The sequence below is a fragment of the Epinephelus lanceolatus genome, chromosome 8, assembly GCF_041903045.1.
Source record: "Epinephelus lanceolatus isolate andai-2023 chromosome 8, ASM4190304v1, whole genome shotgun sequence".
Classification (NCBI taxonomy): Eukaryota; Metazoa; Chordata; class Actinopteri; order Perciformes; family Serranidae; genus Epinephelus; species Epinephelus lanceolatus.
In genome coordinates, this window is record NC_135741.1 from 14,504,915 (window position 1) to 14,527,972 (window position 23,058).

A 23,058-nucleotide genomic window follows, 5' to 3' on the forward strand; every position below is an offset into this window, starting at 1 on the left:
GTAAGTATTTATTAATACCAATGCTATTATTGATTCTTATTGGTCTGACTCTTTTTTAATTCCTTTACTGGCTCCTGCTCAGTTTTCTGTGTGGTGGTAAAAAGAAGGCCTACACAGGTTTAATTGTCAGTGCAGCCGTTTAATTATCTCAGGGAATGAATGCAGTATAGATGAAAAGAGAGCATATTTGTACAGCGTTTGTTTTATTTAGGTTTTCTTTGTTAAAAAAAAACCTGCTAAGCCTGCCTGCGCTGCACTGATGTTAATATAAGAGGATATTTACTCCAGTAGCTGCAGTGCTGCTCAGTCGGGAGGCTGTGGCACTTATGCGTAGTGTCAAATAAATGGCATCCCTGAAATTCACTTTGGACCATTTCTGCATTTCTGTGATGGCTCCTTGTTCCTTGTTTCCAGCAGCGTAGACGCAGGAGTTTGATGTCATTGTTTTGCAATGCGCAACTGTTAAATAAACATGCCGGCGCTGATAACAGGAATTCATAAGAGCAGAGGTATACAATTCTGATGGATCAGACAATTTGGAACCAGTTCTCAATTCCTATCCCTAGTCACTTGTGTATCACATTAGTATCTGCATGTCTCAGGCCCTGGGAACACTGCCTATCTGGGTTACTCTAATGAAAAATGTATAATTCAAGTTATGCAAATGACATAATTAAATCAAAGCTTTTGCTTGTTAGTATGAAGTGTACTGAGAGAGTCAGACACAGCTAAGTTAACCTCCTCGACTAAGTCGTGATAAAAATGTATTATTTTGCAAGTCATCTCAAATGACTGCATTTTATTCATTGTGTTTTATTTCATTTAACTCAGTGAAGTGATTCCTTGACACAACTTAAGATTAAGTCGTCACTGTAAATATGTATCATCCTGCTGTAAATAAACAAGAAATGTCAAAGTAGTTTAATTGAAGTTATTTTATTAAACAATATACAGTATGAACATGAGACTGAAAAAGGTTTTGTGTTGATTTCAGCTTTGTAACTGAGTAATACGAGAACAAAAAAAACTTGGCAGTTAATGTTCTTCTCAGAAACATTCGTTTCACATCAGTTAGTCTGAGAGGTAATGCATGAGGTACACACAATGCCGTGTCTGTGATACAATTGCCTGAGGATAAATGACATACACAAAGTATGAACTTGCATTGTTATGAGTCATTATTATGCACCAGCTGGACCACGGAAAATAAACCATCACCTGTAATTAAGCTGTAAATGACTTCTGCAGAGATATTGCTTTCCTTGATGTACTGTTGTGATAAATGTTGCCTGATACCAAACACAACCTCAACACCTAACACCCCCCTAAACCCTAACACCACCATCACCACTCATCCTGCTTCACTTCAGGCCTTCAGGCTCCTCCAGACCTGAGTGTGTGAGCAGCTCCCCGTCCCAAAGTCCAAAAGCGGGGCAGAGGGGTGTTTTGAACCGGGCCCTTACGGTGTGAATGATTTTGGGTTTTTTGATGTCCACCAGCCCCAGGATGCCTGCTTCATAGTCGAGCAGGATGCCTATGCGGTCTGGTTTGCCCACCAGTGTCACGGGAGCTATTTTATTATTGGTCATGGCGAACCACTTGCGCTGAGCGTATCCAAACACCCAGGAGGAGCTGTTGGTGCCAACACAGTCCTCTCTGGACATCCCGGCCTCAGCCACACCCAGACGAAACTCCTGAGACTTTTTGACTGTCACCTCCCAGTAGTGTCGGCCGCTGCTGATCTTCTCGTCGCCAAACACCACGGCCCAGTCACGGAAACGTTCTGGGTTGTCCTGCACGTGGCTGGGATCCAGGCCCAGCATGCGGTAGATGACGCCAGTATTTTTCTTGAAGAGGTCAAGACTGCTGTGAGCTGTTCGCTCATCAAGCCTGAACTGAAGATCTGCAGAGAATAACAAGAAGACAAAATGCTTTAGAAGTCTCATTGGTATCTTTGTTACCACCAAAGTCTGGACAGAAATGTAAGGGAACACATCGGTCAAAACCTTTGAAGTAACTGTCAGTTTGTCAAGTTTTACTTGCCTTTTTCATTTGCACAAAACATACCGAGAGACATTGTTTAAAAGAAACACAGTCCATATTCTTGAATCTTATTTCGAGAAAACTGGACTCCTTATGTTACTAATGACCCAACACAGTCTGTGACCTGATTTGGAATTTCACTTCAATTGCCACTGCACATATCACATTTTAGGTCACGCTGACAGCTGTAATAAGTGTGTATTTTTCAACATAGTATTTTGGGTAATTTACCTGTTTGTATTTTTTGTTTTGTAATCTTGTTAGCACACTGTTAATTATTATTTCAGATGAATACCGTATTATATAGAGAGGGACAAACTGTCACTAATACAGTCTGTGCACAGCACCGTAGGAAAGTCAGGAATCAGGACACATCCCTTTTCAAAAAAGCTGTTAATTAAAATGTATTTTCAGATGAAAATCTAAACAACCAAACACTCATTGAGCCACCAGTGTGCGTAAACATCATGTATTAGCTAGAGGCCACCAGAGGTAGGATTATGACTTATGGCAAGTCACAAGTACGTCTCAAGTCCCAAGTCCTAAACTTTGAGTTTTGAGTTGTTTTGAGAGTAATAATATGTTAAATTAAATATAAATTTACAAAGATTCACGTTGCAGGGTTTTCTGGTTTTGTCAAAATCTAGTCATCAAATTTCATCAAGTGGCCTCTGGTTATTTTGGGTAAAGCCCCACCTGCTGGCGGCACAAAAGAGTTTGGTTTTAGTGGCGCTGAGTGACTTAGAAATTAATATAATTCTGGAATAATGCATGCTATAAAAAATTCCTCAATTGCTGCCGTTATTTTCCAGTGTTCTACAATTTTAAGGGCTGAACATTAGCTATAAAATGACGTTGTTATTATACTTGGCCGCTAGCTTGTGATGCCAAGTGCAGCGAGTGCGGGAAAACAGCAATGCGCATGCTCCAAACTGCCCATCTGCAAGTTCATTGGCTATTTGCCTGTTGACGTCATTTGCCGGTAGTTGACAGACGTTGGTAGCTGAACGATGAACGACGTAGATTAGCTTCTTCAGCACTCAGTTTAAAGTCTTTTTTTAAGAGAAATTTGAGATTTCATATCTCGTTGTCCATCAGCTGCGGGATATTATAATAAATCAAACCGCTGGTTAAAAAAAATCGTATTTAACGTGGAGTAGTTGTCCGTGAAAAAATGGCTAACAGCTAGCTTGTCGGAGAAGACGCTTTTTTCCTGCCGTCGTGTTATCCGAAGGGGATGCTATCTGATGAAGAACAGACTTTAAGTACTTCATATCTGTCTGAAAGAATTACTAAACATGAAAGCAGCATGGCAGCGTGGTAAAATTGGACTTGCTAAATTGACCAAAATGACAGCGCATACCAGGAGTAACTGGAACAGCAGACTGAGAACAGGCATGTGCCCAGCCGGACTAACGTCATCATCTGTATTAAACTGTGTGGGACACATCTTAGCGCATTATGTAAAACTGTAATATTGCGCAATTTTCTAGTGCTGTATCTGTCGAAATACGTTTATTTGCCCCACCCTGTCTTCCTGCCTAAAACCGCCACTATATCCACTCAGTTTTAGGGACAACACACACACACTTCAGACTACAATGCCAGCTGAGGAGCTGCTCAAAGAGATCTGACAAATGTATCCACCCGTGCAAACTTGCTTAATGTTTCCTCAACTTCCGTAGCTTTCATTTGCTTATTTATTTTGCCAACAAGACGTGCTAACTGTTGCTTTGTTACTACGGCTGCAGCCCAGTCACTGAGTTTGTTGTTGCAGCAGCAGGGCAGGTTGTAACAGGAGAAGTCTAGAACAATAACACACATAAATCATAAGCTGTCAGATGGGACTCTGCCCTCTGATGAGCAGCTCAGAAGCTAACAACTCTGTGTTTTTAACGTTTACAAAACATCACTCACTGTTCCCCGCTGGTGTGGCAGTATAGCATCTCCTGGCTTGCAGGCTGACAGCTCGCCTGTGTGTGGTGACCGACAGGGAGGTGATACTCCGTCCTGCCAGGCGACAGAGACGGGCTGCATTAGCGGCCATCGCCATGTTTTTCTCTGCTGCCGCTCACATGCTGTTTTTTTTTTTTTTTTTCCCCAGGGTATGGAAATGTAGCAGCAGCGCACTCTGCCACCCCCTGCAGGCCCGGAGGGGAACACCCAGACCCTCATGACCAATGAGACACATCAGCACCAAGGACAGCAGACAGCCTGTCAAAACTGTGATGTCTCAACATTTGCAGAGTTGCACTTCTCAGTAAGTACTCCTCTTAAACCCCCCTGACCCACAGCTAAACACTGTTCAACCCACACAACTGTATTTAAATTCCTAGTAGAGATGCCAAAGCTCCCAAAGATACTAAATAAATCTGACTGAATTTTGAGCACAGCAGTCTTGAAACAAATAGTAAATAAAAACTAAACATGGGGTCTTAAAAAAAGCATGGAGTTTAACTCAATGTAAACTTCAGGGCTGCTAATTGTTTTATTGACAATGGATTAATGCTTAGATTTATTAAACATCACAAAATGATGTAATTTGCTTGCCTATTTTGTCCTGCCAACAATTCAATACCCATAAATATTCCATTTATAATCACATAAAATAAAAGTAAAGCAGCAAATTCTCACAACTGAGCAGCTGAAGCCAGTTATTGTTTGGCATTTCTGCTCACAAAATGACCTAAAGCTACCGGCAGCATGGCATGCAGTGGTTAACACTGTCACCTCACAGCAAGAGGGTTCTGGGTTCGAATCCATGTGGAGTTTGCATGTTCTCCAGCATGAGACTTTTTTGGGTTCTTTGGCTTCCTCACAGTTTAAAGACATGCATGTTAGGTTAATCAGTGACTCTAAATTTCCTGTAGATGTGATTGTGAGCGTGTCTCTAAGCTTCAGCCCAGTGATAGTCTAATGACCTGTCCAGGGTGTACCCTGGCTTGCACCCAATGTCAGCTTGGATAGGCTCCAGCCCCTGCAGCACTGTACGTAAGTGGTTACAGATAATGGATGAATGAATGAATGACATAAAGCTGAAATAGAATGTACAGTGTAATACCATAGTATGATACAAACAATAAGATGCTTTCAACAACCTTAAAGCTAAAGGGAAATAAAGAGGGAACACTTGGATGTTAAGGGGTTATATTGATCAGTTCTCTGGAATTCAAAACTGCTTCTAAACTAGATCCATCTATTTTCAACCATTAATCTGAAGCCGGTTTGCGGGGGCACCAGGCTGAGCGAAGTATTGCGGACTCCCCTATCCATGGCAACGCTTTCCAGCTCCTCCTGAGGGACCCCGAGGCATTCCCAGCCCAAATGAGATATGTTATACCCACAACATGTTCTGGGTCTGCCCCAGGGCCTCCTACCAGTTCGACGTGCCGGGAAAACCTCTAACAGGTAGTGGCCAGGAGGCATCTGATCAGATGCCCGAACCACCTCAACTGACCCCTTTCAACATGAAAGAGCAGCGGCTTTACTCTTTACTCTGTCTCTAAGGCTGAGCCCCGCCACCCCACAGAGGAAACTCAATTTGGCCGCTTGTATCCACGACCTCATTCTTTCCATCATTACCCAGAGCTCATGACCATAACTGAGGGTTGGGACGTAGATGGACCAGTAAAAGCGAAAGCTTTGCCTTCCTGCTAAGCTCCCTCTTCACCACGATAGTCCAGCACAGCACCTGCATCATTGTAGACACAGTGGCAAACCGCCAATCCATCTCATGCTCCATTCTACTCTCACTCGTGAACAAGACCCTCAGATACTTGAACCCCCTTGCTTGGGGCAGTAACTCACTCCCAAACTGGAGGGGGGAGTCCAACATTTTCCAGCATAGAACCATGGCCTCAGACTTTGAGGTGCTGACACTCATCCTGGCTGCTTTACACTCGGCTGCAAACCGCCCCAGTGCATGCTGGAGGTCACGGTGTGATGAGTTCTCAAACTCAACTAATGAAACTCTTAAATAGAATAACAGTCTCACAGGTAACATTGTTATAATTTCCCCAGCATTTTGTACCTTCTGCCTTCATTATGACGCAGGTAAACAGCTATGCAGCGAGCTAAACAGTAGTCAAGTATTAAAAACTAGTAAACATATACATTAAGTCCATAACAGTAAAAATAGAATACAGAGCAGTTATCCCAACAGTAGTTCAACAGTCACTTATAATGTTGTACTGGCATCACATTAGCTTCAGACAGCTAGGTAAGTGTGGTAACTAGCTTAGTTAGTGATAAACTGATGAAGCAAAAATTTTGACTAAATCTCAAATCAACAACTGCATAACAGCTGTAATACAAATCAGTAACACTCTCACGAGAGCATTTGGGAAGTAGATAAAAATGCCTGTCAGTATTTGCTTGGACACTGATCTGATAAAATTGCCTGGGTTCAGACCTTAGGCAACTGACAAAATATTTAATGTAATAATGTCAGTTCAACTGCTATTGCACCCTGCGAGTAGTGGTTGCTACTAGCAACAGAACGTTCAACTGAAATCAACCTGTGGCAGCAGAATAACCAGATTGCATCCAAACCTTATTGGATATTTTTAGTAAATTATACTGACCTGTAAAATAAAGTTTAACATTTTATTTCCCAAAATACCGAAAGGATCTAAATGCTGTTTCAAAGCTATTCAAAAGTTATGTTTTGGTTCTTCATTTGTTCATTTAATGGAGCTAAAAGTAGTCAAAGTCAGAGATATTGAATCTAAAAAGTCTTCAATACTCTTGCCTGTTACATATCTGCGTGGAGTGGACAGATTCAAAGGTCTAGACCCAGGCAAGGAATGGTCACCAAGTGGCAGTATTTAACTGCAGAGTGTAATCTCCCCCCAGGTTGTTGAAAACTCCCACATTCACAGCAAAAAAATAATGACCTCAGAGTCCCGCTGGCAGCTGCAAACTGAAAATCGCATAGAGGTAATGTTCGGCATTTGGCTGTAAACAAAAAGCAGTGGGGATCCATACTAAGTGCCAGCTTCAAATGAGAGGATTGTGGGTTAGGACAGCTGTTGAATACTTAAAACTCATGTTTGGATTTGATAACAAAAAGTATGGTTCTGTCTCTGCTTTATCATTACAACTGTTTGTTACTCTACAGCAGCAGTGGAGGACAGATAAAGATAATTTAGTTAAGTAAAATACAGAGCTTGATTAAATGACTTGGTTACAGTCGCATATCTAAAACCAGACAGCTCTGGGAAAAGTTTGCTCGGGCTTTATAAATATATCAAATTTAATACACATCCCTGCATTACTTACAGCTGTTTATGCTGGATCTGAGATAAGACTTGCTCCTGGGCACAGTGGTAACTGTAGGAGGACTTTTAATGTCACAGATAAGAATCTTTTTTTCATGCTGATGCATTTAAGATGGGTGATGCATCTTTAATGACACGCAATAAATATTTCGTTATATTAACAAAGCTTGATTCAGCCTTGTTGCACAGCCGGCTCCATTTTTCACGCCAGTATCCAGCTGGGGACTAAATGTCATTGTTTATTCATGGTCCAATCTAAACATAGCACATATCATTATTTTGCTTTGCAGTGCCTGATGATGACTTTGTTTTGGAGCTTAGCTGTTAATACACCCTCACCTCTCTGCACTTCTGATAGATGTGTATGGCTCGCAATCAAAGTCTGTGTGGTGAAGTCACATGCAAATCTCCTTTTCTGTTTCATCAGTACAATTCTGATTAAATAAGAATGTAAAGAAAGAAGGACAAGTCACGACTGTCATATAGACTAAAAAACAAATGAAACTCTACTATACTGTGCAACTTTGCTGCATGGTATACTATAAGGAAAGAAAAATATTAAATCATTTTTCTATTTTTTAAGCAAAGCCAAAAATTCTCTGCTTCCACCTTCTCAGATTTAAATATATCCTTTCATATATCGTTTCATTTTTTAGTCCAAAACAGTAAAGTGATTATTTCACTTCATGGACCAGATTTTCTAGATTTTATTTAGATGTTTTATAGACCAAACAATTAATGATGAATAGAGAATATAATCAGACTAACTGATGATGCAAATAATTATCAGTGGCAGTCGCAGTATACATTACAAAATGAGATATAGTTTAGTAACAAAATGGTAATTAGGGGTGTACAATTTATCAAAATTGCGAAAAGGCCAAATGTAATATCCAGATCGCAGGAGCTGCTATTTTTTTTAATAAACGTAAAATGTGTCACAATAGACCGTTACAAATGAAGCATTGTGATACTGCAGAGATGGCCCGGCCTACGAATCATATTCCAGATATGAGGGTATGTGCTTGTGAGGTACAGACCCAAGCAAAAATCACATCATCATTAATTTTTGTATTTTTTTTTTCAGTGAAAATTAAATGCAAAAAATACCATTCCCGCTAAAACTGTGATTCATGTCGTAATTGCAGTATCAAAACCATAGAAGAAAACAGATAAAATCAAAATAACATTGAGTAGATAGACTTTGAAGGAACTCAGTATAGTTTAATCATGTGTTGTTTTTCCTTCAGGCTGTGACATGCTCCGACTTAAATCTACTGCAGTGTTATTTTTTTGCCCCATAGTAAATATAGAATTATGTTTTGGTGTGACAGTGTGTTGAATTCTTGGTATCTGAGTTATATTTAATGTCTCTACAGTCTGCAGGAAGTGTTGCTCTGTCTCTGCCTCTTATAGTTGGCATATGTTGACACAGTCTGTTTACTATGAGATGCCAGATTTGTCTTGGTCCACCAGTCTCAGTGGCCAGGGCAGTGGGCACTCGGTCTGTGTTTGGTTAAAGGGGCATGCCACCAGTTTTACACATGAAGTTCAGTTTACTCGTCATGAGTGAGCATCAACATCTGAGGCTGGAAAATTAAGCCAATGCAGTAGGGCTGCCCCTTGAAAGTTGGGGATTCGAATCATCAGTCAGAGACCCCTCAGTGCTCTGCTGTGTACAGACAGCTGCAGATGTGATGCACCGTCACAGAGGAGGAGAAACTTTCCACTGTGAGGCTCCAAGATAATACTATCTTCTATCTTCTGTTTGGAAGTGGTGAATTGCTGAAAACCGCAGTTCCTCTAATGGCCACTTGAGGCTGGCTTCAGAAACCAGTAAATTCCCATAGACCCTCGTGTTAAAATGCCCAATTTACATCAGAAATAAACATGTTCACAGCCTGGTACAAAAAAACTGTTTTGGTCTGTAGCTAATCTCAACATTCATGACAACTCCATGGGGGATGTATTTTTATATAATTCACCTTTGTGCATTTTATTAAGGCTTGAATTTATGCATAAGTACGGGTGGAGCCACTTGAGCGACAGGCTGTCTGCAAGGCGTCTGCAAGGCGTCGCTACAGTCTGTAAGTCAAATTCACCCCTCGCTCCGCCACTGCTCAAACCTTTTACCCAAAATAAAATAAACATTTTCATTCCTGGCTCCAAAAAAACAAGATAGCAATCGCCAAAATGCTGAACTCGATGCTTCAACAGGGTGTCTACAGGTCCTTAAAAAGTCTTACATTCAGATTCGATGGGTGTTAAATATTTTACGTCACATTATCACGAAAATTTCTGCAGCCTGACAGACTCAATGACTGTTCACAATCATTGGACAGACCGAAGAATTGCAACAATAAATAGCATTTATGACTGCCATGAGATTTTGTTTTATTTTTACATTAAACACATTAAACTTAAACTCATCCAATTGTTGTCATTTTTCCTTACTGTTCATTTTGAACTGACATCAGTGTGTTTACTTGGAAAGAGTACTTACACATGTCTGTCACACACACACAAACACACTTATATAATGTGTATTTCCATTGCAGGTTTGGTCTTAAATTTCAAATTAGGTGGTATTAAAAAGGTCTTAAAAAGTCTTAAATTTAATTTGCCTGTATCTGTACCTGTTCAAAAACAGCAGTCAAAAAACAAAACAAAGGGTGACGTCACAGATTTCAGATTTTCAGATTAAAGAAATGCTGAATGAGAGATTGCATTGATTTACAGACAGGCTGCATCATCATGATTAAAGTTAAAACACTTTTGAGTTGCATGATGGGAAGGGCAGGACTCTTATTAACAGGAATAAAGAATAAAGTCAGGATATTTCTGCCTCTGCTGCTTCTATTTTGACTTTTCTATGTTAAATCCATCTCTTGTGAGGACCCCAACTTTATGGAAATGCAAAACTAAATTGTTGTTGGACCCCTTATTGCTGTTTTCTTCCTCTTGGTATCATCTGTTTAGATCTAAATATAGCATTTGAGTTTATGCCTGGTGGTGTTTTTTCCTTTTCCTTTTCCTTTTCCTTGGCTATATTTGGGTTGTTTCTTTCTCCATCTTTCTCCCTCTTATGAGAACATGTTGCAGAAGGATGCTGTCCAAACTGTCACCACAATAGATAATGGGAGTAAATCCAGCCACATGCTCTAAGCCCCTTCAAGAAACTCCCTCCCTCTCTCTGTTTTTACCCGGGCTGCGGTTTTGTGTAGTGAAGATGTGAAACTAACTCACAGGTGAACGGCAGCGCTTCAGTCCAGTCCACCCTCCTCTCCTCTTCCTCTCTCCTCTCATCTCCCGTCTACTGCCGCTGCTGCCAGGCAGACACACACTCACGAGCTGAGGAAAAGCTCACGACTCACCACCGACCAGAATAACCAAGCGTCTGACTCCTAAACACGTTTTGTGATTCCTGAGTAGAGAAGATCTCCAGACTTGACCTGGTAATCTGCGGATTGAGAGGGACGTGCGTAAAGCGCCGCCACAGAAGAACTCTTAATAAATGAGCTGAAGTGTCAAAAGGATTTCTCTCTGTGTTTTCGGTCTCCGGGTTTCCTCTGGCTGGCGTGCAGGAATGATGCGTGCTTCACTGGACTCGAGCAGCCGATTCGCAGGCTGATGAAACACTTTGCCAATCCTTGTTCTTTGCGTTACTGCAACCCAGCGAGAAACCTGCACAACATCACCACATAGTGCAGCGGTGATGGACCTTCGTTTTGACATCTTGGTGATGCACGCTTGTCAGTCACCCTGCTTTTGTGAAATGCATCACTTCTGCACACAATTCCTGCTCGTGTGACTTTTTCAAAGAGCGGCGGATGCTCAAAATGTTTCTCCATCTGTCTGCATGAGGGATGGCGACCAAACTCCAAGAGTGTTTATCTGCACGTTTGCACCTGTCCGGGTGGATAATGACAGTTTATGCCACAGGTGAATGAATATCGGCTCAGTTTCTCTTAACAGCGAGGGGGGTGTTTGAAGCTGTTCTCTGACTCTGGCATTCAGATCGAGCTTGTTGCACAGTGACAATGGATCTCAAAGTGGAAACCGAAGAAATGGACACAAATCAACCGCCGCCCATAGAAGTTTTTGCGCACAGCTCGACTCTGCACGGAATCTCGCACATTTTCACGTACGAGCGGGTCTGCATCAAACGCTGCCTGTGGGTCGTGTTTTTCTTGGGCTCTCTGACCTTCTTGCTGTACGTGTGCGTGGACAGGATCCACTTCTACCTCGAGTACCCGCACGTCACCAAACTGGATGAGGTCGCGACCCCGATCATGACGTTCCCCGCGGTCACCTTCTGCAACCTGAACGCGTTCCGCTTCAGCCGGGTGACGCGCAATGACCTGTACCACGCAGGGGAGCTGCTGGCCCTGCTCAACCAGAGGTAACCAGTTTAACCAGTTTTAAAAAAGTGCAAAATGAAGCCCATAATTCAGTGCTGCTTCTGCATGTGGTTATTTATTTATTTATTGTTTATCATCAATACTTTATATTCCCTTTTAATATGGAAGAGTATCCTCTTAGAAACTTGCCACCCATTCCCCTGTCATTATAAATACATAAACTATTTTCATATTGCAAATGTCAGTGTTGGAATGTTACTAACTATATTTACTCAAGTGCTGCACCCAAGTATAAACTTGAGGTACTGCATGTACAGTACTTGAGTATTTCCATTTTATACCACTTTATACTTTTACTCCACCACAATTCAGAGGCAGATATTGACCCACTATCAGATTGATTTGACAGCTATAGTTACTAGATACTGTGCATATTAAGATCCAGACACAAAACCTGCAGTATTTATGTAAAATAATGTTACAAAATTGTTAAAGTAGCTCCATTTCAGCCATCACAGGGGCCATTTATTGCATTTTAAACATTTAATTTGACTGATAATAACATACATTTTAACAATATCCTTAATGCAGGACATTTAATCATAATGAATTATTTTTATAGTGCTGCATTTCTACTTTTACTTAAGTTAATGATCAGAGTACTTCATCCACTACTGGTAATTGTGTCCCACTCATCCAGCAAGCTCTAATAGTTTCTACCTTGTTGAGTCATTCAGTGCTTGGAGAGCAGGCTTGTCAAGCTTGAATTAAGTGAGGCATCATAATCAGAGAACGGCAGCCGTCTTGTTGGTGCAGTTGAGGGCTCTGGATACTGGAGCTGGCAACAGCGTGTAGTGTATGCACAGGAGGAAAAGATGCAGAAAGACTGCTTCCTTTGATTACAAGTGAAATGGCAGATGCTTTGGGTGTCTTTGTCGGTTATGCGTTTAAATCCTCATGTAACTGTCGCTTCAGCAGGGCTGCTGAAAAACTCCACTGCTGCACATTTAATCCACTTTGCTTCTGAGCTGTTACAGATTTTACTTCTCTGGACTGGTAGTTGATTTAGATGATGCACAGGGCTGCCAGAGAGGCCGAGGTGAATGAGGAAGGACCTCCCAGAGAGAAACTGACTATTCCTGGTTTGAAAGTTGTTTGATAAACATGTTGCTCTACCTGTGGTGTAGTAATATTGTCCCAAATGTCAGCAGAGGCAGCGTTAATGAAACAAATCAGCAAAATGTTGTCATTTGCCACTAAGCATGGGACGCTGTGAAAATTTCATGCCACGATTATCCTAGCCAGAATAGTTATAATTCAAAATATTATCCTGATAGTCATCAACCACCATACTTTAAACTCTTAAAATGGCACCAAAACACCAAAATCACTGTACCTCACATTTTAGCAAAAGAAAATAAATCTTGCATCACAGACTTTTTTTTAGTATTTATTTAGTATATAACTATTTGAAATGGCATCATATTTTTCAATATGAAAAATGTCAATTCTTGATTAAGATCTTTTGTATTTTTCAAGTTTGGTGCATATGCAGCTTGTTATTGCAGAGCAGTGATACCCAGCTTATGGCCAAATTTTGCCCCTGATAGAGTGGTGGGTGGCCCCCATAACCATTTTCTAAATCACAGTGAGAAGAAATTGTTGTAATTATTATTTTTGACAGATATTGCGATATGAGTCACGATTTTATTGGGAGTGGTTATTTTCGCATTACATCTTCACTAAAAAATATAAAAATGATGATGATGGGATTTTTGCTGGGGTCTGAATCAAACAAGCATACTTCCTTATGTCTGGAATATGATTTGTAGGCCTGGGCAGCTCTGTAGCACCACAATGCTTCATTTATATGGTCTGTTGTGACACATTGTACCTTTATCAAAAAAACTGCAGCTACTGTGAGTTTGATATTGCACTTTGCCGTAGCCTATTACGACTTTGATGATAGATCAATTAATTGTGTATCCCTACTACTAATGCCATTAAAAAGTATCAAAATAGAGCTTGTTTCTTAAAAAAGTGCGAGAGGAGGATCCCCTGAACTCTCCAACAGAGGTCTGGGCTAAGCCCCAAATGTTCTCAAATCCTAGAAATGCCCCTGCATACAAATGCAGGCTGCTACTGCTCCCGGCCTCCTGTCATTTTGCAAAAGTGACCCTCAGGCATTGCAAGCTGAGGATCCCTGTTGCAGAGTCTCTTTTTGTTGTTGGTTGCCCAGCAGTCTCTTCAGATGCTACCTGACACAATATTCACTATTGTCTCAACAATGGAACTTAATCACAATGAACGTGTTGAGAGCAGGGGGTCTGCAGGTTGTCTTTTTTTTAACACCTGTTGGCAAAGTGTAGATTAACTTAACTCACTCTAATAACTATATTCCTGCATAAAACCTACCTCTGTGCAGGACCACATATATACTACTTACCTATATACTTAACCTTCAGTACTTGAATAACAAAAAGGTGATTTGTCCAAAAGTAAGGCGTACATTTTGTCAAAGAATTGTTTTGAAAAGGTCATAGAAAGCATTACATTTAAGTGTCTGATGTGTAGACACCTTGTGAGTGTTTTTTTTTTTTTTAATCGAGAGCCGCGATGAAATCATATATCGTCCCATCCCTATTTACCACATCTGATGACCAGCGCCTATCATCTGAGTGATCAAAAACTCGCCTCAGATGATATGGACGTCTGACAGGCTGTCAGTTACAGAGATCAAGGACAGGGCTCAGCAGCATACAGTGCTGAAGGCCCCTGGTGGCTTTGCTTTTATGAGGATATACAGCCAACTTCTATACTAAATCTTTAATGAAGATCCCAGAATGAACACTAAAATTAGCATTTTTTTTTTCTGTGACGCTGGTGTGACTGATGATCAACACTTGCCATCTGGATTTTTTTTTTTTCCTTTCTTTTTTTTAGGAATACATCTCCTAATTTCACATTTCCAGGCAGTGGTTCACAAGGAAGACTTTTCAAAGTTGGAGACCAAAGCTTAAATGGGGCTGAGTTTCCTTCTCCATGTACTCATCTCAACTCTTACACTCTGAAGTAGGTTTAGTGCTCATTATCCTGCCTCCCTTGGCAAGGTAGAGAGGCGATGCAACGGCACACTTAGCTGTTATACCCCCGGCCAGAAATGAAAGTGCTTGTGGCATGAATCCATTTAAAAACCGTTCTCCGCCCACTTCCCATGTTTGGAGTCACTGGTCTGGGAAATGTCTTGTGGCATGATATTTAAGCTGCACACATCCTGAAGTGTCAGCCCTCGCTGATTCTGTCGGCTCATTCTTTGGGGATTTTATCTCATAAGTGCCTTCTTGGCAGGTTTGTCCACTACACAAACAGTAGGGAGCGACTGCCTCTCTTCAATTAAGTTCTCTTTCAATCAAACAAAAACACTCCCCGCCTCTGCTATAATGGAGCTCAGTCTGATCTTAATGTCACAAAAATAATCTATGAACTAATTTCTGAACCTGAATGAGGCTTGTTATTATTGATTTAATGTTTGAAATGTTTCACTTACAGTGTTAAATGTCCCTTTGCCCTCATGAAAAACAAAAGGATTACTGCATTTACTTACAGATTTTACAGGAAATGTAGTAGCGATGCTGTAATTATGCATCATACATTAAAAGCCCTTGTATAAGTAAAAGTGAAAGTCATTTTTATTCATGTGGTGCATGAAAACACATGGGGTGCAGTAATAGTATGTCACACAAAAGATCAATAAGGACTATATTCATACAGGAGTGGCTACATTCATGTGAGAAAATTTCATTTGAGGCAGTGCTCTGAAAAAAAGAACCTTCACACAGTCTGCTCTTTGGTGAGTCCATTAAAATGGTGACATTTTTAATAATAGCACAGCGGGAGATCACAGCGAGGGTAGAGGCTGGGTGCATTTACAGCTATTCTGCTCTCTTTTGATACGAGGCAGCGTGGTCAGATTTCTGCGAGCACCATTAAATGAAAGGAAATTTCCCAGTGCCACCGATAATGCCGGGTGTGATGTGGGTTGTCTGGCTCGCCACTCAGTTACTCGCCTTTTATTCTTAATGTAGTTTTTTTTTTTTTTTTTTAAAGGCTGCAGCTGGTGATGCAGACAAAATGAAATATTACAGAAGTGTAACAGAATACCAAGCTATCAATAATGTGGTGATGTCGAGGACTTGGCTGTTACCACACAAGAAAACCATTGAGAATGTATCAGTAGTGATAGATATATGATGAAACATGAGGGCACGCTCGTTGCTGCTTTCATTGAGCAATCTAATACACTGAAAACATTATATCATTTCACAATAATACAGTCTTTACTGTAAGACAAGGGAAAGGCCACCTTAACATCTCAATATTATATCATATTTACATGTATATTAAATAAGCACAACAGATATAAAAAACAAACCTTCCAGTTGCTTGTAAAGACTCTCTAATAGACAAACACAACATACACCCATGCTAGCTCTGCTAACATGCTGATGTTTAGCAGGTGTAATCAGAGATCAGAAAGGATACCGCTTACTTTCATGGATAAATGAAGGGAACTGGGGCCCGTTTATCCGATGAAAGATGCTCAGTACCATATGAAGCCAAAAAAGCTCGGCCCCTGCAGTATGAAATTACCCAGATCCTCCACACTGTGGGGCCTGTAGAGCAAACACATTAGAGACTGACGGTGGATGAGTGGCTAACTTCTGGTTTAGCTTGCCGCTAACTTGAATCGGGATAAAATGATTTAATGGTGCGGCTCTTCTAGACTTTCATAATGTTAGCAGACCTAAAGGATCATATCCCAATCTTAAAATGAGTCATTTTGCAGGGCTTGTGATGCTCAAAAATAAAGTATCTGCTGATTTACTCCTACACAATGTAAGTCAATGGGAAAAAGTTATTTTGGGCCCTGTGGCATCACATAATGGACCTAGAGGTTGGTTGTTCTTGCGGGCTTGGTGTAATCAGAGACCAGTCAGAAAGGAGACAGCTCACTTTAGAGGCATTTCCTGTAACTTTGTCATGTGGGTTTCGCCCCTGCCTTGCACCTTTAGCAGGCTTGCGGCATGTCCTGAGTCTACCTCAGTCACATATCTTTTGAACATTCTGATACTGGAATGGCATTTTCCAGACAAATCAGTAGAAAGTTAACTTTGTTTGTGACCTGTCTCTGTCTCAGCAACACACTCTTGTGAGATCTGGCAACAACTGATAAGATCTTGTACTCTACTGATATCAGATGTTAAGCTTGCAGATGAAAACGAGTGGCAAATGAGGAGCAAACATTCAATTTGTACTGTATATAGTGTTGTATTGAATACGCTTTCATCCATCCACACGACCTTCACAATGCTTCATGATGAGGTGGGGGGATGTGGGAGAGAGACGACTGCACTCACTTAGCAGCTTGTAATGCTTCATCTTTTGTCATAGAGTATCTTTGGTTTGATAAAGATAAAACACAACAATGACTGGTCAGCTCACTCAGTGTTAAAATCCATGGTACAGGCAGGCAGTACACAAATCTGAGGCACTCTGACTGAAGTTAAAAATCCTTTATTGCATGTTTTTTCCCCTCATCTTTAGTGTAATGTTTACCACCAATCTCAATTTAGGGTGCTAGCATGCTAACACTTGCTAATCAACTTAAAGCAGCTGTAGTCTATGTTTTTTTTTTTATCATAGCAATGTATCAAATGACAACTTGAAAATAATGTGACAATGTGAAGCGGGTCGCTGGAAGAAATGAACCTACAGATAATTATCACCTGAATCAGCAGCTCCCCTCAGCTTTACGGAGCTTTATAGTGAGTTTCAGCACATTGTTGAGCTGTTTTGCTGCATCTTCACTGTTTTCATTCCTGTTAGTGCCCGCATTTCCACCAGTTATGAGTAAAACCATTGTAATCAAGGATGTATAACCAATGGAGGGCGTTGCACAATGCACAACGGATATAAACAGTAGAAGCAAAATTACAGTGACTACCTGCAAACTTTGTTCCGTTATTACAGATGAAAACCAAGCATGGACGAACTATTGAGACCACTGCACGCCCTTTTTTCTGACTATTTCATACTCACTCTCTCCATCTTCTCTTTCCAACCTGTAGAATATGACACGCCCACTTATGTCATCACAGTTGGCACTTCAGGTCAAGACAAACCTGCTGTGTAGTTTGGTTCCACCTGAGAATCCAATTTTCAGGTTCTGAACCAATTTATTTTTGGTTGAAATTCTCTAAAAGGTTTAAAATTAGGTGCGGGAGCTGAAACAGAACCAGTTCTCTGTTGGCGGAAAAGGGTTTATAGCGTTATTTTCAGAAGGAAAAAAAAAACCCTATCAAAACCTGCTGCACACTACCTTCTCAGCACCAAACAGCAGACAGACACAGTTAGTGACTAGCTGGTGAGCATAATTGAGCATTTAGCAGCTAAAGAGCCAGATATTTCCCTCAGGATATTTCCCTCAGGAAATATATGAGACCAGAAACAGAGCTAAGAGAGAGTGCATACTGGACTTGTATTCACTAGGTGGCCAGAAACACGACTCCAAATGCATGTTAATGTTGCTCTGTAACCGGTGGATGTGTAATTAAGTACTCGTTTGCTAACAAATTTACCATGTCAAATTAAAAAGTGATGATATATTATTATTGCAGATTCAAGCACAAAGTACAGCAGAGACTAATGACTACGTCATTAGTTTGTCAGGTATTTGGTCATTAAATAAAGTATTGGACAGTCAAGAGGATGAAAGGAAGGGATCACCAAAATAATTACAATTCATTTTGAAGGGGACATAGGGGTCTTTACCAAATTTCAAGACAAATCTTCCAATAAATATCAAGACAATTAAGACCATAAATGTCAACCTCATGGTGGGGCTACAGGAAAAGTCTAAGCATCATGAGAGTAATTAGAGACATAATCGAGGAAACAAATGATGTTGAGTTATTTCTCAGAATAAGTGAAAACTTTAACCTGCTGGTGTCATTAGATGAGAAGCCAAGAAATCACCAAAGTTTCTAGGATCTGACATCTGGGTACCATTAATGTCTTTACCAAATTTCATGTCAATCTGTCACATAGTTGTTGAGATATATCTGTCTGGAACAAAGTGGTAGACTGATACACCAACATTGAAGTCCTTAGACCCATGGTAAAAAATCTATAATGATACACAAAAAACAAACAAACATGATCAAGGACTTCTAATACAGGATTTATACCTTTGCGACGCATTGATACCGTACTTACGACAAAGGCTCTGCATCAACGTAGAGCACATGTGCACCTCCCCAGAAATGTAACTATACGTTGCAGTGATATAGACATCATGTCTATTTTTGTAAACCAAAACCATTTCCTCTAGTAGAAACAAAGCTTTAATTTGCTTTAATTTCACAGATAAGAAACAATACATTGTGAAGACAGTAAAGCCTCCACAAAAATAACATTATAGGTCCTCTGTGTGATTTATCCTTTGGGGATTTGTACTTTATACTCGTCACTAGGCTAATTTATACAATGTAAAATGCCATAGGCTTGTGCTAATAACATTAGCATGTTGTATTTGTGGGGAAAATTTGTCCAGATAAAGACAAGCGCTTTGTCTGTGAATGCTGCGAGTTATAGTGAAGCTGATTTGTGTACCTGTGTTATAAACTATCTCTATTAAACCATTTTTAATCAACTAAATTTTACAGCACTTCACAGAAACCCTGATACCGAAAAGTGTTTTGGAAGTGTAACTGCAGAGTGACACAGACACACCACTGCCCAAGTATAAATACATGCATACATGTTCTTATTTAGTTTTATGTGGGACTTTCATCAAAGTATAACATACACCATATACCTTGATTCATGGAAATGTATCATGTATTAAAGAAACTGACAAAAATAATGAGCAGAGATTCTTGTAATGAGTGAATTCACTCCAAGTCCAAAGAAACACGATTCCCTTAAAAAAGACTGTCTCTTCTTGCCATACCTTTAATATTTTAGTCAGATTGGCCTCTAAGTTACAATACTCACATGAAAGTTAAATGTCATGGCCAAAACAATCCAATCAACATAAACACATTTTTCTCAACGTCTGAATCCAGATGAGTGAGACTGGAGTTGAAGTGTAGCCTGAAGCTGCTGCATTGACAGTAAATGGACGACTAGCTTTATGGGCCTGTACAGGTCTTGTCTCTGAACTTTATTATGTACTGTACAATAAAGCGTTACACTCTGGTAGTACCATCAGTTCAGAGCTGGAAAATGCCACCTAAAACCCATCTCGTACATTTTTACTGTCTGTTTTCTGTCTCTTGTGATTCATTCTGGACTGTATTATTTTTAGCTATGGTTGAGAGGAGCGAGGGTTCACAGATAAAGACTCATAAACCTTCCTGAAGTGTGCAAAAAAAATGTTCCAAGGCTGAGATTCACTTTATATGAAGTCTACTTTATCATAAGGCAGTGATTATTCACTGTGAAGACGTCCTGCTCAAGGAAATTCATCCATCCATACCAGCCTACTGGACGTAAAATTTGAACTTGAAAAGTATGAAATATTTCTTTGACCTCTCTGTCTGTCTGTCTGTTTGCCCAGGTATGAGATCAGGGACATACATCTTGTGGAGGAGAGCGTCCTGGAGAGCCTGAAGGTTAAAGCTGATTTCCATAACTTCAAGCCGCGACCCTTCAACATGCGGGAATTCTACGACCGCACCGGACATGACATAAATGACATGCTGCTCGCCTGCCACTTTCATGGAACCGAGTGCAGAGCGGAGGACTTCAAAGTGGTGAGTTGTCTCCTGTGAAAATTTTATCCAATCACGATTAAAGGATAAGTCTGGTGATTGTCAACAAATCCTGTTTAAGACCAAAACCAACAGTGACTTAATCTGTGTAGTCAAAGTCTGATATAGAATATTCCTCTTATTCCCATTAAAGTCAAACTAACTTCAGACTTTATGTGAAAGGAAATATAAACTCAAATGACACTGCAGCTCCGGCTGGGCAATATATCAACATCGTATCAATGTCGTAATATGAGATTATATATCCTCTTATTTTTCGGGTGACGTAATACGGTGAATGTTTTCTATTTCTGGTTTTAAAAGCTGCATTACAGTAAAGTGATGTAATTTCCTGAACTCACCAGCAGGACCACGGCAGCAGCACAACCACGTCACGCGTTCCAGGCGTAGCTGTGATACAGAGAACCTGCAAGACAGTGGAGCACAAAGACTCCGGAGAAGAAGCCGAGTTAGTGACATGCAGTAAAGCCGAGTTAGCGATGTGCAGTAACAGGACATGAATGTTAGCAGATGAAGAAGAACCAACTTTTCAGAAACTAAGGAGAGAGAGAAGGAGGGAAGGAGAGAAGGGGAGGGGCTTGGTGTATCATAGCAGACTAGGCCCAACAGTCCAAAAAAAAGCAATTTAGTTTATTATCATGTATAACAAAGAAAAGCTTCAAATTCTGACAAATGTAGAAGCATGAAACCAGCAAATGTTTGGCTTTTTGCATTAAAAAAAACTAAAACGATTATTTGTTCATCAAAATAATTGCCTTGATTGATTAACTGATTGATTAACTAATCATTGCAGCTCTGACGTTAGCACTGATTCCCACCAGATGTTCTCTACATAACCCCATGATGTAAATCACAACACCAAGCAATGAATTGACTCATGAGGTAAAGTTGGGAGTGTTAAAATGACAGACATGACTAAGAAAAGGTTAATGATAGTGGTCCAAATCTAATGACGAAAATAGTCCTCATCAAAAGCACAGTTTAATCCTGTTTGAGTAATGTTTTCTAAAAATAACACTGTCCAGATATTTTAGGATTTTTCTGAAAACATATTTTTATGACCTGTTTTTAAAGATTTATATCTTCAGTAGGACAAATCAGTTTGGGGTTTGAGCACTACAGAAGAGGAAGGCGGAAAGTGTTATGTGGAGGATTAACACATTGTTGTTTTGGTCTTTTCATGAGATTTTCTTAAAGAAGATCAGCAGCCTTATCTTTTAAAATCTAGGCCATTTTTAAAACATATAGTGCATTTTATTCCGTGTTTGAATGGAAGAGTGCAGACGACACATACTCTATAAATCATAGGGTTATCTATTTATAGTGGGTTGAAGAATGACACCCCCCCCCCCCCCCCCCCCACAGCAAAGACAGAGCAAACCTCTGAGTGAACTGAACGGAAAGACATGTAGTTTTCTAACCTGGAGATACCTGCTGTGTTTTTGTCTGTGGACACCGCTGGTTTCAATCGAAACCCTCTCTGGTGTAAATATGTCACAGTACGTGTTGTTGTGTGAACATGTATGTCTTTTATTCCCCACACATTTACGAAACAAAATCAGTAGTGCACTTCTGTGATTCAGTTAGTTTAGTTTATGATAATAACGTTGGGGTGTGTTGATGGCAGTCTGCGTATAAAATGTGTTTTTTGAATCTGTGTTAACAAGTCCTTGTTAAAATTTATGATCAAACATTGTTTTGAGCTGTTTATTTATTTATTTAACTAATCCCCACAGCTCTGAGTAAATGTTTACATCTCCCTTTTCATCTTTTAATTATAATTTTGTACTTTAAAACAAGGGAGAGGCGGCATTGTGCAGCTATGTCCTTTTGAAATTAAACCCTTGTGTAAAAAAGATGCAAAATAATGTAGTGGAGCTGGTCAAAGGAATGTGTTTGAACGTTCCACTGATGGTATATATACATGTGTGAGTGACTGATGCCCATGTAAGTTTTTCCTGCAGCAGAAAGTAGGGGCTGTAATGTCTGCCATAAACGCCTGCTGTTGCTGCTGGCGCACCCAGAGACTGTTGCCAACGGTCACTGGCATCAGACGTGGTTTTTAATTTGGAGCTGAACATTGATCATTCCACACAGCAGCCGCGCTGAATAGATTAGATTAAGTTTATTGGTAGTTTTTCTTTCCCCAGGAAGATTCCTGTTTATCTTCAGTAGACATCTGCAGCTGTAGATCCTCTTATACATATTATAGCACAAAATGGTCCTTACCTCGATTTAACCAGCAGAGTTGACTAAGAACAGGCTGGCCTCAGAGATTTATTTTTTGGGGGGGAACATTAATACACGCATTCATCCACAGTGACACCAAAGAGGGGCTCTACATGCTGCCACTTACTGGAGCAGCTGCACTGAAGTAGCTTTGAAGTGATATTTTTGCTCATGGGCAATTTTACTATTTTTCTCACTAACCCAGTGAAAAGAAAACCACTGGAAGCCTTTTTTATGTCTCTGTATGCAGTTTGAAGTAGTGATATCAGTCTGGATCACCTCAATTATTAGATGTTTCTGCTAGTAAGTACC

At 40.3% G+C, this 23,058-nt stretch overlaps 2 protein-coding genes across 2 annotated transcripts in view; one reads left to right on the plus strand and one right to left on the minus strand.

Moving 5' to 3' along the window:
• Window positions 1-920: 920 nt before the first annotated feature.
• spryd4 (SPRY domain containing 4) lies at window positions 921-4,130 on the minus strand. Its single transcript, XM_033628506.2, has 2 exons — window positions 3,961-4,130; window positions 921-1,903 (listed from the first exon to the last, which is right to left on the minus strand). Exons 1-2 carry the CDS (start codon window positions 4,094-4,096, stop codon window positions 1,362-1,364), a joined length of 678 nt encoding a protein of 225 aa, XP_033484397.1. The 5' UTR covers window positions 4,097-4,130; the 3' UTR covers window positions 921-1,361.
• A 6,420-nt stretch (window positions 4,131-10,550) lies between these two features.
• LOC117258040 (acid-sensing ion channel 1-like) overlaps window positions 10,551-23,058 on the plus strand; it is a 78,376-nt gene continuing 65,868 nt past the window's right edge. The window contains exons 1-2 of the mRNA XM_033628505.2: window positions 10,551-11,724; window positions 20,304-20,499. Of these exons, the coding sequence (XP_033484396.1) occupies window positions 11,363-11,724; window positions 20,304-20,499 (558 nt within the window). The 5' untranslated portion in view covers window positions 10,551-11,362. The remainder of the gene's footprint in view (window positions 11,725-20,303; window positions 20,500-23,058) is intronic.

Excerpts from the sequence above, each read along its gene's own strand:
- spryd4 (XM_033628506.2), bottom strand. The coding sequence starts at position 4,096 with ATGGCGATGGCCGCTAATGCAGCCCGTCTCTGTCGCCTGGCAGGACGG. Across the intron at positions 1,904-3,960 it reads TGCCACACCAGCGGGGAACA|ATCTTCAGTTCAGGCTTGAT; the intron begins GTGAGTGATGTT and ends TATTCTCTGCAG.